The following is a 16,899-nucleotide window of genomic DNA, read 5'->3' as shown; positions in this document are numbered from 1 at the left end:
AAGGGAAGAAGAAAAAAAAAAGGAGAAAGAAAATAAAATAATTTAAAATTATTAATATATTATTTAAATATATCCACGTCAACGCCGGCCATCCTAACCAATCATGCCACGTAAGATGGCTGGCGTTCACGTCAACGCCGGCCGGACAAAATTGGATGGATAGACTGAATTGGTATAAATGAAAAAAATTTAGACCTAAATTGACAAAAAAGAAGGTTTACGATTGCATTTACATAATTGTAATAGATTTAGAACTTTTTTGGTAAGTCTCCCCACCCCTGCAAATCATGAATGGATTCAACAAAATATGAAATTTTCAGCTGTAAATTCCCTTTATAGGATTCAGCTTTTAGGCAAGTCTCTTTATGCTCATGGATGAGTAGCGATCCCAACGTCCCTTGTTGTGTATGATCTTCAATCGCTTCTAAGACAATTTTCCACAAGCGAAGGCAAAACAAACACGAGTTACGGTTCTGTTTGTTTCACGAAAAATGAACGATTTAGAATATATTTTTCTAAAAGTGATCGCTTGTATTGATATTGTCATCGTCCACGAAAACGATTCACATAAATTGTTGTTGGTACTAAAAGCATTTTTTATCGATTAACTATTTTAAGCGATACAAGCGGCGATTTTTAGAAAAGTATTTCTTTAAATCATTCATTTTTCGCGAAACAAACGGAGCTTGTATTTTGCAGTTTTTTTCGTATGATTTTTTTTTCCTTTTGGGTCCGAAATTTTTTCCTATGATTGAAAATGTGGGTATTTCTTTGGCATTTTATTTAGTGGGTCGTTGAATGAAATCTCCTTTTTCTTTTTCCAACTGAACATCAACTTACTCGAAGTCCTTTGTTTGGACTTTGGTTGCCCGATGTGCACATCATTTGAGCCGGAGTTCTCTTTTTCTTTTCTTTTTAGCTGGGTCAGAATTTGACCCGGAGTTCAACGAGTCTCATCTTTGGCCTATTTCTTACATGTTTCTATTCTTTACAAAGGTTATGACGAAGAAATTTGAAATGCGCTTCAGAATTCTGATATGTGCTGCAAACACGACCCGATTGGCGATTTTCAACACACTGGAATTCTAGACAAGTGCGTTTTTGATGCTTTGGAAGAAGAAAAGGGGAAGGTGTTTAAAGCGAGAAGAACGAAATCTTTTAATTGAATTGAAATCGAAGTCGATCTTGTATGTCGAGGGGGTTTAACTGTGGACTTTCTAGTGTCTATTGGATCATCCGTTTCTCCACGACGTAACTCTAAGGTGCGTTTGGTAACATTTCTATTCCCGGGATTAATTCCTTTTTAGAAATAATTTTATTTATTTATATTCTCTGGATGAGTTTCTGAGCAGAAGAACACGATTAATAACTGTTCAAAAATTCTATTTTCGGGATTGAAAAAGAATAGAAAAGCGTTAAGTACGACTCTAAATAAATTTTGTGACGTGAATTTTTTTTTAATTTTTAAATAATTTTTCTCCTTTTTCTCCTTTTTCTTTTTTTCCTCCCTTCTTCTTCCTCCTCTAGCTGGTCGCCGGGCCTTGGCGATGACCGACAACCAGCCAGAGACAAGGGCCAACGAGATCGAGCCTACCGAAGCCGACCTCACGATGGCTAGGCGAGGTTGAGCCTAGCCCAGGTTGACCTCGCCCGGCCACGACGAGGCCGACCTCGCCTAGCCACGGCGAGGTCGACCTTGTCGAGGCCCGGCAACCGGCTAGAGGAGGAGGAGAAGGAAGGAAAAAATGAAGAAAAAAGAAATCAACATGGCCTTATTTCAGAAATTGTTCCCAGGAACAAAGAAGTGTATTTTTTTTTTACTTTTTGTTTCTTTTCCAAATCTATTACCTGGCTATTTTTCTATTTCGGGGAAAACTAATGTTACCAAACGAATTTACGTTCTTTTTCTATTCCGGGGAACAATAAAACTAAAAAATAAAGAAATATGAGGGTTACCAAACAAGCCCCTATTAGACCAAATTGCTTCACACTCCTTCAACTCGAGAGAGTATTCGGTGTATCTAATGCATCTACAAAATTGAATCTGGACCGTCAAATATAATGAGATTAACGTAGAATCGACATGGATTGCTTAACAGCACAGGGATTGTTTGATAATTACTCGAGTTAAGCACGGGAACGAATCCCTATAAAATAAGTGAGCCAAGAAATGACAAGAAATAAACAGGTTTCCATTATATTAGAATACGAACATTCGTATTCAGTCGCTCGTGAATTCGTCACCACAGACGTTGGCAATCAGATGGGCTCGTCCCCAGTAAGTACGTTCAAGAAGAGGCAACATAGAATAAAAGAACAAGAAGCAACCTCAAATGGTGATGGCGATGGCTCTTGTTTTCGCTTTTAATAATCTTCATGGTGACGAAATGTTGACCGGCAATTTCAACTGCTTCCTGCCCTCGTCCATGCATTCAGACTGCCAAGTCCTCTCGACGTCATGTGTTCAAGCACTCCATCCACTGTAACAAGTTCTTTCAATTCACTCTTTTGAGTCCTATATAAAGAGAAGCATCTCTCCCACAACATAGGAGACACAGCATTGCAAAAGAAGAGGACAAAGATGAAGCTCTTGGTGGCCCGAATCTTGCTTTGCACTGTCTTCCTCTTTCTTGCTCATCATGTGGGTCCTGCGACATCAGAGGAAGTTGGTGGGTATCGGCCTGCGAAAGCGGACATAAACTTACTTAGGCTTCGACTCTTTGTTGGTTTGTATGACTTGTGAGCGTGAGTTTGTTTTTGGTTACACTGGTCTCTTTGATGTTGCAGAGGACGAGAGCCTGTTCAATTATGATGCGGGGAGCGAGAGAGGTCCGGCACGGTGGGGAGAGATCAGGAGGGAATGGGGGACGTGCAGGAACGGATCGATGCAGTCTCCGATCGATCTCTCGAGCGAGAGGGTTCAAGTGGTGGCCCATTTGGGAAGACTGAAGAGGTGCTATGAAGCCTCCAATGCCACGCTTAAGAACAGGGGACATGACATCGTGGTAGGACTAGACTCGCCGCCGCCATATTCGATTTCTTTTATGACTTCCATCAAAGAACAAGAAAGGCTTCAATACCTTTTTTGATCTGTAACTATAAATGTTAATGTTAATGCTATGATGACATTCTTCAAAAGGCAAGTTTTATAGAAGTGACACTAGACAGTTTCACTTTCATCGGATGGGACCGTGATGAGCATGGTTTGTTCTGTGAGTTTATGCAGTTGAGGTGGGAAGGAGGTGCAGGGTCCATTTATGTGAACGGAACCCAGTATTTGCTGAAGCAATGCCATTGGCACTCGCCCTCTGAGCATGCCGTTAATGGCAGAAGGTGGTCTCTCCTCTTCTTTTTACCCCTAACTGGCCACTATTCTTTTACAAAGATCAAAGACCCTTGACCGCATTACTGAGAAAAGTTCAAATTTTTTTTCTTGCTAACTCAATTAACAGGTTCGATCTTGAGCTACACATGGTTCACGAAAGCCCCGAAGGCGAAATTGCTGTGGTAGGAGTCATGTACAAGCTGGGCCAACCCGATACTTTCTTGTCAACGGTAGACTTGGGATTATTTTGTTGTCGAAATTTAGTACTTGGTTTACGTGTTTTAAACACAAAATAAATTTTTTCAATGATTTTTAATATGTAGATGATGAAACATATAGAAGGAATTGCTGATAGCCATGGAGTCGAGAGAGCCATCGGAATAGTGAACCCGAAGCACATAAAGATTGGAAGCAGAAACTACTACAGATACGTGGGCTCTCTTACGGTGCCTCCCTGCACTCAAAATGTTCTCTGGACCATTGTTCAAAAGGTTTGCAGTTTCATTTTCTTTCAATTCAGATGTTGGTTCTTGGAGTGGAAACATAGAGCATTTTTGTTTTTATTTAACTAAAACAGTTTTCATAGGAGACCCACCCATGGGTAGCGCAGTTGATCAGAGCGTACTTGGGATTGTGTGGTTAGGCGCACTTGTCCCAGGTTCGATTCCCCAGCTGAGCACTTGTGATTTAAGTGGGGGGCCATGGCGGTGGGTTGCTGTGCTAGTCTCTCCCGAGGAATAGTCGAGGTGCACGCAAGCTGGCCCGGACACCTCGGTTACCAAAAAAAAAAACAGTTTTCATAAGAGAAATAGTGAACTTTCTAACTTTTTTGGAACTGCTCAAGTAAAATTACAAACATGATGGTTCTGGTTCTCTTGACGTCCCCTAATATAATGTTTCCAGACTTTCAATATAAGCCTAGTTCATAACATTTTCTTCGGTTTTGCTGCGTCATCAGGTGAGAACTGTCACAAGAGAGCAAGTGAAGTTATTGCGTGAAGCTGTTCGCGATGTGAGTTTCGGTCTTTAACTGACTTTTTCAAATGTAAGCGACAAAGTTGAATTATTGTGAATGCAAAGATTTATTTATTGCTTTTGCAGGACTCTGAATTCAACGCCAGGCCATTGCAACCCATAAATAGGCGCCCGGTGCAGCTGGTTAGTCCAACCGACAGCGAATTAGAAAGCGAGAATCCGTGATTTTGCTGTTAATGCCCTCGTTAGCGGACGACGCAGAGCTTCTTTCAGTGATAGTATAATGTAATTGACAGGGTGGAAAATAGGTGCAGAAGTTGGTTAAAGGCTACTTAATCATATATTAGAGCAGCCGGAGATTTTGTTCCCCTCGTGCATGCTCATCGGTTTCTCGGTTTATCATTACCTGCAGTTACCACGATCCGGATGATTTCAAGATAGTTTATATGCTCTTGAGATAAGAAAAGAACCTGCAGGCTTCTTCCACAGTGATGGAGCGAGAAAGAGTTAATCGAGGATTAATATTTGGTAGACTACTAAAGAAGATCTATACTGAATTGTTCGGTCACGTGTTCTCGCCATTACGTGGTAATTTCGGTAGTTCTGATCCTAATACGACATTAACGATTTGACTTAAACAAGGCAGATTTAGTCAAATAACGTGTCTATGACATGTTCACCACCTAATGTCAAATAGTTCTGTACATGTGCATAACCTTTGTCAAATAGAACAGTGCTAGTAGACCGTCAACAGAATCAAACAGTAATTGAAACGTGAAACATCGGAACACCAAGCGCGTTTCAGGAAGAAAAGAACTTGAACGTGGAATTGGTGCTTAACCTTAGTCAAGTCTCTAATATTGTACTTTTTCTCCCAATTGACAATTTATACAGCACTTCAGTTAAATATACTAACTAATGCATCATGTAAATGCGACATATTGCACACTTGGACTTGAAGATCGAAATGCGCATACTGTCTCCAATCAGACCATCCTCGCAAGCACTTTCATCACATCGTCCATAGATGGCCGATGCAGGGGGTCATCTTCGACACAAGCCTTGGCCAAAACTGCTAAGCACAAGGCCTCAGCGAGCGAATAATCCTCCTTCAAACACGGATCCATGAAGCCCCTCAGTTGCTCAAAACACCCGCCTTCGTTTCCTCCCCCTGCCAAAAACTGGATGGAGTCTTTGAACTGTTTACCATCGATGTCCTCTCGACCCGAAATCAGCTCTAGCAAGACCACTCCGAAAGCGAAAACGTCCACTTTCTCAGAGACCAATCCGTTTAGCATGTGCTCCGGCGCGATCCATCCATTGAAACTGATCGAGGTGTCATGGTCGTTTCCTTTTGAGGAACCAATAGCAGTCGTTGGGCCGATATTTCCTAGCTTCGCTCTCCAGTTGGACGTGATGAAAATGCTCCTACTGTTCACATTCATGTGAACATAAGAAGGAAATATGCAGTGATGTAGATAATGAAGCCCAGTTGCGACGTCAAAAGCGATTTGGGTCCGGCGGTGCCAATGGAGAGGATTTCCCAGCCGAGACAAGCAGTCCCTTAAGCTTCCATTGCTCAAGTACTCAAAGATGAGATATGACCGAGAGTCGTCACTTGTTTCGTCATAACAAACGCCGAGCAAAGTCAAGACATTGATGTGATTGATCTTTGAGTGCACGTCAATGACCCGATGGGTCTCTTTGACGTTGCTTCCTTTGATCATCACTTCGACAGTATTAATCAACGCCTTGTAGACTGATCTATCTATCCTGGTGTCTTCACTAAAATTCTTGGTCGCCTTCCTGAGCTCCTCGATGCCGTATTGGTTCAATGAGTATTTGATCCCAACTAGAAGATCTGGCGACAAACAGGACGTCCTGGAGCTTCTACCCGTATGGCCCGACCTCGGAGAGCTTAGCGTGGACAAATATGAGAACCGCGAGCTTCTTGTATTGAAAGACTGCAATTTCCGGCCTTTCCATCTCTTCAAGGCCTTCAAGTACAGACCACAAGCGATCAACGCTACAAGTACTAATGACAGCCCAACCACGGATCCTGCAATATACAAGTTCTTAAGTTTCTCACTATCTGTCGCCGTCTCCACGGGAACTGTAGGAAGAAAACCTGGAGAGGGAGGCGGCGAATTTGGTAAGGTGAAAGTGAGAGACGGTTCTTTTGTTAAAGGGACAAGAATCGTAGAGTTGGTATAAACTGTTGACCTGTAGTCTAGATGGTTCGCTGCCCAAATGTCACTAACGGGAATGCCGAATTTCTGCGCAACTTTATTCATGCTGTCTCCTTCCATAATGGGGTATGTCACGAGGGATAGTACTTTCCCATTGCTTAGGGAAAAATTACCAGGACAAGCGCATGTCAGGGGCACGACAAGCTCGGACCCGGCTTTCGCGAATTTCCCATGAAAGGGATAGTTATCGTCGACCAGCGTGACCGATTTCACTAGACCTTCAAAGACTCCGCAGGCAATCTCAGAGAACTCTGTGCTTCCACTGACAGGATAAGTCACGTTTTTCTGTAAAAATTGGCCGGCACAAGAGCATTGGATCTGAACGAGAATTTCTCTACCCGGTTGGAGATTCTCAGTGGGGGATACAATCTTGTTCAAAGTAAGTACCGCGTAGAGATCAGCACCGAACAGCTTGGTAATGTTCGAGATCGTCGGGTAGTCCCGGTTCGCCCGGTACAGCAAGAACGCCCAACAATACTCTTGGGGATAATCACAGCTGTATCTTGAACCAGGATGAGTTGCTGAAGAACAGGTTGAGGAGTCGTAGTATTGCTGGCCCTGGCTTGAGACAAAGAACACCCAGATGAGAAACAACAGACGAATCATGGTTCACAAGATCAGACACACAAAGCTACTCATCTCTGCTCGAGTGGTCCTAACCAAAAAGTTAAAAGTCCTTTTTGATCACTTGAATGTCTTGATCTGAGTCCTGAGGCAGCCAGCTAAAATTTCAGGGTCATCAGTGATAAGCGACAGATGAAATGACATCGGATATGATCGACACATATGCCGTCCGAGCGATATCGACGGTCCAAAATCAAGCTGACATCGTCTTGAGGGCCAAAAGAAAACGAAATGTGGTGCCGCGTTGAACTTGAAAATTTTGGAAAGCATCAATGGCCGGCCTAAAGAGCGGATTGGCCCCACACAGATTCAATTGTTGACATTCTCGAGAATTGTTTCTGCCTGGTATCTTGTGACTTGGAGCTTTTCGATAGACCCCACCAATTGTCACGTTGCCAAATCATCTCCAAATAAGAAAGCAAATTAATTGATAATTAAATAGAGAACTTTGGTTCAATGTGCAATGTGGTTCATGAACTTTTAATTCGTCCAATGCGATCCCTAAAATATTAGTAGAATGTCCGATGTAATCCTTATTCAAAGGACAAATCAGACGTTATTTAATGACGTGAATTATCATATGCTTATATGAATCTTTAAAAATGATGATGTCAACATGTCTATCATTCTTACCCATCTACTTTGGATTAATGAAAAAAATCGAGGCATTTTAACGTATCCATGGTTATTTGATGATGTGGGTCGTTATATCCTAATTCGACGTGAATATCTTACTTGGATAAACCTTTTGTAACTATTTTTTGTTATCCACCGTTCAGCGTTAACAAGTTGAGAGTCACATCGACAAATTCTATTAACTCGAATTAATGGAAAAACAACATTAACCATTTTTCACATAATTTACGGACTAGATTGAACATTTATTAATATTTTTGGGACTATATGGAATATATTAAAAGTCTGATGATAACATTACACATTTGATCGAATTTCAATGCATCATTTGTGTCATTTTTCTGCAAAAAACAAATAAACTCGGCTCACCCATCATGGAATCTAAGAGCTTGCTGGGCCTAGAGGAGTTTTTTTGGCAGAGCCTGTCCAAGCCTAACCCATGCACAAGTTAATATATGAGATAATAACACAAACAATCCCTGAACTTTTGCCCAATGTACAAAATAGTTCCTGAATTTTTTATTTATTTAATGTGATCCCTCAATTTTAGCCCAAGGTGTAATGTGATCCCTGAACTTTTAATTTGTTCAATGCGGTCCTTGGATTTTTGGTTCATGTTCAATGTAGTCTTTGAACTATATAAAAATGTTCAATATAGTCTCTGAACTTATTCCATAGAGTCATTTTTACTTGATTGAATTTTATAATTCGTTATCGGACTAGCTTAATCTCAACAAATGTCGAATTTTTTTAATTCTCAGCACTTAATTTAATAACGGAATGAGCCCTAAGTATTCTGTAATTTCAATCTACCATAATACTTGGGTGTCCACCTAGTCAAGAAGGTAGGGACGGCGATACCAACACCAGGTATCACACTCTAGTAAAAAATAAGGCTACATTTGGTCATGAGACAAAGAACTGAGATACGATTAGATTAAATAGAAAAGAAAAGATCTCTCAATTGTATGTATTAGCATATATGATCTCCCTCAAGTGTTTGGTGCATCTAGGTTAAGATTGAAAAAAACAAAAGAAAATCATTGAAATAATTGAAGAAGGCGCGGAAATAGAGAAAACCTACCTAAAAACTGAAGCGACCACAACGTCGCCGCCACCGTGGTGGCTACCAACCACTGCGATGTCCCCTTGTGAGAGAAAAATTAGAGACAAAGAGTTCAAGACTATCATGAGTTGCCACAAAAATCAAGGGTCGGGGCCTCGTGACTCTCAAGCGACTATCTCTATTACAGTGGTCACACGATCTACAAAAGAATTAAAAGTCACTCAAGTGACCTTGCTCTGTAGTCACCAACCGCGCCACCATCTACATCAATGGTGGTGCAGATGTTGCACTAAGGAGATACGTGCCGATGGCGCGTTCTGTTTTTCTTTTGCTATTTTTAAAGAAAGATTCTTATCCTATCCGAATCTAGCTTGGATAAGTAGCCGGTTTTTCTCCGACTTATCTCATTTGGAGTATGTCACCAAACACATGGTTGAATAAAAATCGCATCCTGAATTGTATTCGGTTCAATAAACATGGCGCTAGTGCTTTTTATATTAATTAATTCATGTGTAAAAACTAAACGTGTAGACAACTGAATCCCTTTCAAATAACTACAACTGATATTGGTTTCCAAACTTTGAATGAAAAGTGCTTATTCGATTTTCTTTAACACGCGAAAATCGAGATAGCAGGAAAAATAAGTGAATGGAAATGAATGAATGTAAATAGTAATTTTAAATTGAATAAATAATGGATCACGCTTTTTCTACTCATCATTTGACTTAAACACTCCTTTTATTTTGTGTTTTGATCATACTATCATTTGTGGGGCCTATCATTTCTAGTACAACTCTATAAAAGTGATTTTTTTTCATTATTTGGATTTCGTTTCTTTTTTTCCCTTGCGGGTCTCACTTTCCTTCTTCTTCTTTCTTTTACGCCTTTGACGTCTTAGTTCTTCACTCTTGCAAATTGCCTTGCCTCCATTGTCGACAAAGAAAATAGATTACCCCAAATTCTCCTGAGATCAAACAACCAGATTAAACTCCAACAAGTCAATTAATGAGAAACAACAACAACATCACAAAACTGATGATGAATAACTCATGAAGACGATAGTAAGAAACTGAACCCAGAGGAAGCAAAAGTCTATAAGACGCAAGTATGCTACAGACTACAAGGCAACTGCGCAATTAATTCACAAGCACTGTTTTGATGCTATGCTTTAAACGCAAAATTGAATCACAAAATCAAGCATTTCCACGATTCAAAACTCAAATTCACTTTTAAAAAAGATATCAAGAAATACTCAATAGAGATTGGGATGAGCATGATTCGAGAACAAGAAAACTAAAAAGCAAAAAAATAAAAAACAAGCTTTCGCCAAAACCATACCTCCGATAGATTTACTAAAGAAGAAGGAGGAGGAGTGGGAGGCCTAAGAGAATGGCTTGTTAGAGAGAAAATATAGAGACGATTTGCAAAAACAAAACAAAGAACTAAGACGTCAAAGACGTGGAAAGAAAGAAAAAGGAAAGTGGGACTCACAAGGAAAAAGAAGGACCTGTTCTAGAAGTGTATTAGAAGTGGTAGGCCCTACAAAGGATTCTATGGTCAAAACACAAAATAAAATGAGTGTCTAAACCAAATAAGGAGTGTAAAAAGTGCAACCCATAATAATTACGTTTTGAATTTCGACAACTGTGGTAAAGAGAGAGACTTGATATGGTAAATACAATCTGCAACTTTATCGAATTTTCACACGTATATGGATGATAAATTACAACCACAATAAATAATAAAATAATTCGTGTCCCTGACTCGTCTCGTTGCGTGATAAGCTTTAATAATGAATCTATCTTGTTTGGATTAAATTAGCGACACGACTAATAAACATGTTGCGGTAGAATAAGATTTGAATGTGAACTGACAAGATTGTGAGATGAAATGACACAAATTGCTAACCCTAGCTGGCTCATTAATTGCTTGGATTGGTCTCTAAAGGAAAAATTCCAAATAAGAATTTAAAGCGCCTTCATATTTTCAAAAAATGGCATGAAGTGGACCTTATTTTCAAATAATAGTTTGAAGTGCCCTCCTTTTATCAAATAAATGTCTAAAGTGACTATGTCAGTCTCAAAGTGGGGTTTGATCTCATCGGCTGATCAAAGGCATTTTCATTTTTTTTTCTCTTTTTTTTCTTACGTTTTTTCTTTCCTTTTCGCCAATAGCCAATCTTAGGCGATGGCCGGCCACCGGCAATATCCAGAGAGGGTCAAGTGAGTCCGCCCTCAAAAGGCATAGGCGAGGATTGGCCATAGGCAAGGCTAGCCCTCGCCAGATCTAGGCGAGGGTGACCTCGCTCGCAGCCAGCGAGGACTTGGGCGAGACAACCCTTGCTAGTGGTTGGAGAGGGCGTGGGCGAGGCCTCGCCCACGACTAGATTTTGTGTAAAATTTGAATTTTTCCATTAACTCCTTCCAAATTGATCAATGGAAAATACTGACGTGGTTTCTTATAATATTTTATCTCACCCACGCGGTGTTCTATTTGGCGTTAAAGTTAGCTAAAGTACTAAAACGACATCGTTTTGATCCGAATCCTAATTTTTATACAAAATCCTAATTAAATTAGGTTAAAAAATCCAAAAAAATTTCCACAAAAAAGAAAAAAAGGCTAAAACTAAAAAAAAACACACGCAAAAAAAAAAAAACCTAGGCCCTCCTCCGCCTATGATCATCGCCCCATTGCCCGTGGGGCATCGGCGCCTCGGCGAGGGTCGCCGGCCTTAGCCCGGCTTGAATTTTTTTATTTATAAAATCTTTTAGCTTTCTTAATTTTTAATCTAATTTAACTAAAATTTATGTTAAAATTATTTTTGGACGAAAATGGCCTTGATCAGTCGGAATATTTAGTCGACCGGCTAGATCAAGCTCATATTTGAAATTGTTAAAGCCACTTCAAACTTTTTTTTTTTTAAAATAATATCGATTTCAGATTTTTATTTGAGAAATAAGGATAATTCAGTCTCTTATTTGAAATTTTCCGTTTATAAAATCAATTAGCACTCTCTCTCTATCTACTAAGCGCGTGATCTTGAATTTTCGAATTTCAGTTATCAATCTCTATCTACTAAGCGCGCGATCTTGAATTTTGGATGGAATTTCAGTTATCAGTCTCGTACATAATCTAAAATATTTTTTTTTGGGGTCAAAAAACCTAAACTATTTTTAAGGGTGCTTATGGGTCATCTTTGGGCCGTCTATACAGACCATAATATATCATTATTTTGCCATTTATCTCAGCTCATGACCATGCGACTCCGACTCGAACTCACAATCACGTTTTTCTTCTTAGGACTGTACTACTTATTCCTTTCAGGACCGTATCGTCTTCTCGACAGAATTTTCCTAGATACATCACGATCACGTCTTTTCGGACGCTAACCGTCGTTCGAATTCCCACGATTTCCTTACGACGTGTCGCCGCGAATCGTACCGAGCACCGAATTCCCTCCCTGTCTTCATCGTTCGACCAGTAAAAATCATTCCCGATTCATTGATTTGATTTGATTTGATTTTCCTATGACAAAAGCGGGCGTTTCTTTAGATTTCTTTTGCTCAGCAAGGGGGAAAAGCAGGAGGGGTTGGACCGATTGACCCGCTCTCGTCGCCCCTCTCTTCTCCCTTTTTATTATTTTCCTCACTCACAAATAAAACCCGCGCATCTCTCTCGCTCTCTCTACCGAGCGTGCGATCTTCGTCGTTCTGCAGCAGTCCCACTCCTCCTGTGTGCGACTCTCCTTCTCCGTTAATCAGGTAAACGCCTCTCTCTCTCTCTCTCTCTCTCTCTCTCTCTCTCTCTCTGTCAGGCTCGGTCGCACCGTTCTTTGCCTTTTGTGGGTCGATAACGAGTTTGGCGTGGGTTTGGCGTGGCGTGAATGCCGTAACGTGGAGATGTAGGGGCTTCGTTTTGTTTCTTTTCTCAGCAAACTGACGGTCGTGACTGAAAATTCATGCATGCAGATCCTTAAGTTTGTGTCTGACGGTTCCTTTAGAGAAACATGCTTTGGGGTTGATCAACTCTTTTCTTTTTGTGTCTGTAGATGCTCTTGTCTCTTAGTGAATCCTGCGACCGCAATGCTTTTGACCGTAGTGTTGGGATTAAAGTTTTTTTTTCGGTAGTTGATATGACTCCGAGGCAAGAAGTTTGTAGTGGTATCGAAAGACCCGAAGGTTCTTTTCGTTTCTCCATTGCTTTGCTTTGAGTTGAGTAAGTGCATTGTGTTTGTTTCTGATTACCTTGGCTCGCGTGCTTTGTGTATGTGTTTAACTGTCAAAACTCCAACCCATGCCTCGTCAAGCACATAGAAGTCAACCTTGGATATGGTTGAAAGAGCGGCTGTACTTCCTCGTCTTTGAAATCAAAATATCTCTCGTGCATCTCTGTTGGTTTGCGGTGGGATATTTCCTTATTTTTAAAGTAAGGGTGCGATTGTAGCGTCTTATTCCAAGCAAAAATTTACTCATCGACTTTCCTTAACAAAATTTTGAATATTATTAAACTCTACAAAATTATGAAAATAGTATATGCGAATCTACACGTTAATCTTTGTATGTTTTGAAATGTTTTTGGTGTTCCGTGCTAAATTAGAGTCAAATTGCATGAGCTGGAGTATTTTTTTAAAAAAAATTGTCAAAAATGTCAAAAGTAAATGATAAAAGCTCACTCCAAACTGACCCTTTATTTTGGTTCTAAAAAGAATTTTTGGATGTGAAGGTTCAAGTTTGATCTCGGTATGTTTTTTATGTAAAGGGTTTACAGCTGAGTCTAGGCCAGAACAATTGCAATTAATGCAAGTCAATCTGTTACGCTTATGCATGTAAGAAATCTCATGTTTTGTGGATTTCTATCTTTTCATTGTATGTCTTGTGGTTTGGGATGCGGCATTCTTTTCAGCAATTCTTCTAGAAATCCCACATTGTCTGAGTTTAATTCACCTTTTATTTCTGGTGATCTGACCTGTGAAGAAAGGTTGAATTTTGGATTGCTTTGATGTCAGCGGCTTCGTGTTGCACCGGAGTATTGAAACAAAATGGGGCCTAGTGAAGTGAGGTCATTACTAATCGTTAGAAACACGAAAAGACATGCATATCAGAATTGACTGTGCACATATCATGCTTTTTGGATGCCTAGAGAATGCAAGGAGAGAGAAAAGATAGCGGTGGACCTCTATGGCTCCTTTGGTTGCCGGGGTGTGACAACTGAAACAAAAGAACAGGATTTGAAGTGGGCAAAATTTTGTGCTCGATGAAGCAGTATTGATTTACTCTTGTTTTGATAGTACAAGTGCCACCGTTCAACTCTTTAGGGATTCGACCCAGAAAACTCTTTAGGGCTGTGTGTTATTGAATTCGCAGGTATATATGTTGTAAATGTCCATTCAGCGGAGTCCATGAACATCATAAGAATAGTTAAGTTGTGTGTATATTCTGGGTTTTCCGTCTAGTATACTTCTGTAGTTTGAATTTTGAGGCGCTCTTTATTGACTATCTTGGGGATTGGAAACTCTGTAATTAGCTATATGTTTTATATGAAGATTTTCAAAGAGTATTCCTAAGGACATGTTGAAGCATCTATTAGGCACAGATAATTAATGATAAAATGTTTTATTGAAGTTTTCGTGATTTGCAGATAAAAATATGGCAAGTCAAACTCGATCCGGTTGCAAAATTAGGGATGAATGTACAAACAAGGTGCATAGCGGTGGTAAGGGATCGAGTACATCACGCTTTGCATCAGATTCCTATGGACTGAGAAGGTCAACCAGGGTGTCATCATCCAAGAAACCAATGATTCCAAGCTTTCCGACTACTCGAAAGTCGGAGCAACTTGAGAAGCAAACACCACCTACTTCAGTTTCTAAGGATCCCGAGAGGGTGAAGAGACAAAGTATGCCAAGTCCAGTGAGGAGGTCCGAGAGATGCAAGAAACTGCGGCATTCCTCAAATTCTCCAATATCAAAGAAGTCTGCTAGAAGGTCGGAGTCATCTGATAGGCAAAACCAAATGCAAAAGAAAGAGAATAATGCAAAGCAATTGAAGGTGGAAGATAAGGATTCCAGCAAAAGTAATGAAGAAGAACCAGCTTCTACCCAGATGAAGACAGGGAGATTGAATGCTCGTGCTTATAGAGCACTGTTCAGGAAACCAGGATACAAGGATAAAGCATCAGGTAAATTATTCTAAGAGCGGCCTAAGAGCAGATTGGCCCCAGAGAGATTCAATTGTTGACATTCTTGAGAATTGTTTCTGCTTGTTATCTTGTGACTTGGAGCTTTTTGATAGACCCCACCAATTGTCATGTTGCCAAATCATTTCCAAATAAGCAAGCAAAATAAATGATAAATAATTAGAGGAGAAATGACACAAGTGGTTCAATGCCGTCTTGAACTTTTGTTTTCCATTGCAGTCCGTGAACCGTCAATAAATGTTCGATGTACCCTTTGTTCAAAGGACAAATAAGAAGGTATTGGATGACGTGGATTATCATATGTTGAGTTGGATCTTTAAAAATGATGATTTCAACATGTTTATTATGTTATTTATCTACTTTGGAAAAGGGAAAAAAATTGGGGCATTAACAGATTCATAGTTATTTGGTGATGTGGATCATTATATCCTAATTCGAGATAAATCTTACTTGAATAAACCTCGTGTAACTTTTTTTTTTGTTATCCATCGTTCAAACTTAACAGATTGGGAATCACATTAGCAAATTCTGTTGACTTGAATTAACGGAGGGACGACTTTTAACATTTTCACGTAGTTTAGTGATTAAATTGAAAATTTATTAATAATTTAGAGCTTGAAATGCTTCTCTAAGGCCCAACCCGAGCCTCGAGCCTGTCCACGCCTAACCCATGGCTCAGGTTAATAATTTTCCCACCCTCGGAGCAGCTATGGTCCTTCGAAATGAATTGAATTAGACTAAGTGGCTTTATAACATTGAAAAATAAAAGCCCTTGAAAATTTTAGCACGTAGGAAATTGTGATCATTGTTTGGTAGCTCTTAGTAACATAATTGGAAAGATTCTAAATGTTATCAATTACTTTCTTTATATAATTAATTTAGTAAGCTCTTCCTTACTTATTCCGTTGAGTCGTTTTTATTTGATTGAATTTTTCAAATCACTATCGGACAAGCTTAATCTCAACAAATGTTGAATTTTTTAATTCTCATCATTTCATTTAATAATCAAATGAGCCCTAAGTATTCTTCAATTTCAATCTACCGTAATACTTGGGTGTCCACCTAGTCAACAAGGTAGAGACGGTGACACCAAGACCAGGTATCAGACTCTAGTAAGGCTACATTTGGTCGTAAGACAAAGAACTCAAATACGATTAGATAAAATAGAAATAAAAATCTCTCAATTGTATGTATTAGCATATTTGATCCCCAAAGTGTTTGGTGCATCTAGATTAAGATTGAAAAAATAAAAGAAATTCATTGAAATAATTGAAGAAGGCACGGAAAGAGGAAAACCTACCTACAAATTGAAGCAACGACGACGTCGCCGCTACTGTAGTGGCTACCAACCACTGCAATGTCCCCTTGTGAGAGAAAAATTAGAGGCAAAGAGTGCGAGACTATCATGAGTTGTCACAACAATCAGAGGTTGCGGGCCTCGTGACTCTCCTGCGGTCACTAAAATAATGAAAAGACACTCAAGTGACCTCTATGTTGTAGTCACCAATGGCGCCACCATCTATATCAATGGTGGTGCAGATGCCACGCAATGGAGATAGACGCTGCGGATGGGGGCGTTATGTCTTTCTTTTGCTATTTTTAACGAAAGGTTCTTATTCTATTTAAGTCTAGCTTGGATAAGTAACCTGTTAGCAAGATAAACTTGCCACAAGTTATGATAACATCGAGGATCGAGGTCTAATGTATATACCATAAATATCATAAGTTATGTTTAGCAACTATGATGTACTATTTTTTTATTTAAGGAGAACGAATCTTCCCATAGAAACTAAGAAATATGGGGATTTCTACTGTGAATGTAGGCTTGA

General features: G+C 39.7%; 3 protein-coding genes across 3 annotated transcripts; 2 read left to right on the top strand and 1 right to left on the bottom strand.

Annotated features, from left to right (window-relative positions):
* Positions 1–2,507: 2,507 nt before the first annotated feature.
* On the top strand, positions 2,508–4,718 carry LOC115670784 (alpha carbonic anhydrase 7-like). Its single transcript, XM_030592146.2, has 7 exons — positions 2,508–2,669; positions 2,788–3,005; positions 3,227–3,333; positions 3,453–3,555; positions 3,649–3,816; positions 4,284–4,337; positions 4,427–4,718. Exons 1-7 carry the CDS (start codon positions 2,582–2,584, stop codon positions 4,523–4,525), a joined length of 837 nt encoding a protein of 278 aa, XP_030448006.1. The 5' UTR covers positions 2,508–2,581; the 3' UTR covers positions 4,526–4,718.
* A 568-nt stretch (positions 4,719–5,286) lies between these two features.
* LOC115670826 (protein LYK5-like) lies at positions 5,287–7,155 on the bottom strand. The gene has a single exon (XM_030592183.2). The coding sequence runs from the start codon at positions 7,153–7,155 to the stop codon at positions 5,287–5,289; it is 1,869 nt and encodes a 622-aa protein (XP_030448043.1).
* A 6,688-nt stretch (positions 7,156–13,843) lies between these two features.
* On the top strand, positions 13,844–15,196 carry LOC130137798 (helicase protein MOM1-like). Its single transcript, XM_056310062.1, has 2 exons — positions 13,844–14,238; positions 14,513–15,196. The coding sequence occupies exon 2, from the start codon at positions 14,521–14,523 to the stop codon at positions 15,064–15,066; it is 546 nt and encodes a 181-aa protein (XP_056166037.1). The 5' UTR covers positions 13,844–14,238; positions 14,513–14,520; the 3' UTR covers positions 15,067–15,196.
* The last annotated feature ends 1,703 nt before the right edge of the window (positions 15,197–16,899 follow it).

The sequence above is a fragment of the Syzygium oleosum genome, unplaced genomic scaffold (genome assembly GCF_021117445.2).
Source record: "Syzygium oleosum isolate NSW1041296 unplaced genomic scaffold, Sole_v2.1 Sole_v2.03, whole genome shotgun sequence".
NCBI classification, from domain to species: domain Eukaryota; kingdom Viridiplantae; phylum Streptophyta; class Magnoliopsida; order Myrtales; family Myrtaceae; genus Syzygium; species Syzygium oleosum.
The sequence above is the reverse complement of the archived record's forward strand: the minus strand, read 5'-3'. Positions and strand labels throughout refer to the sequence as shown.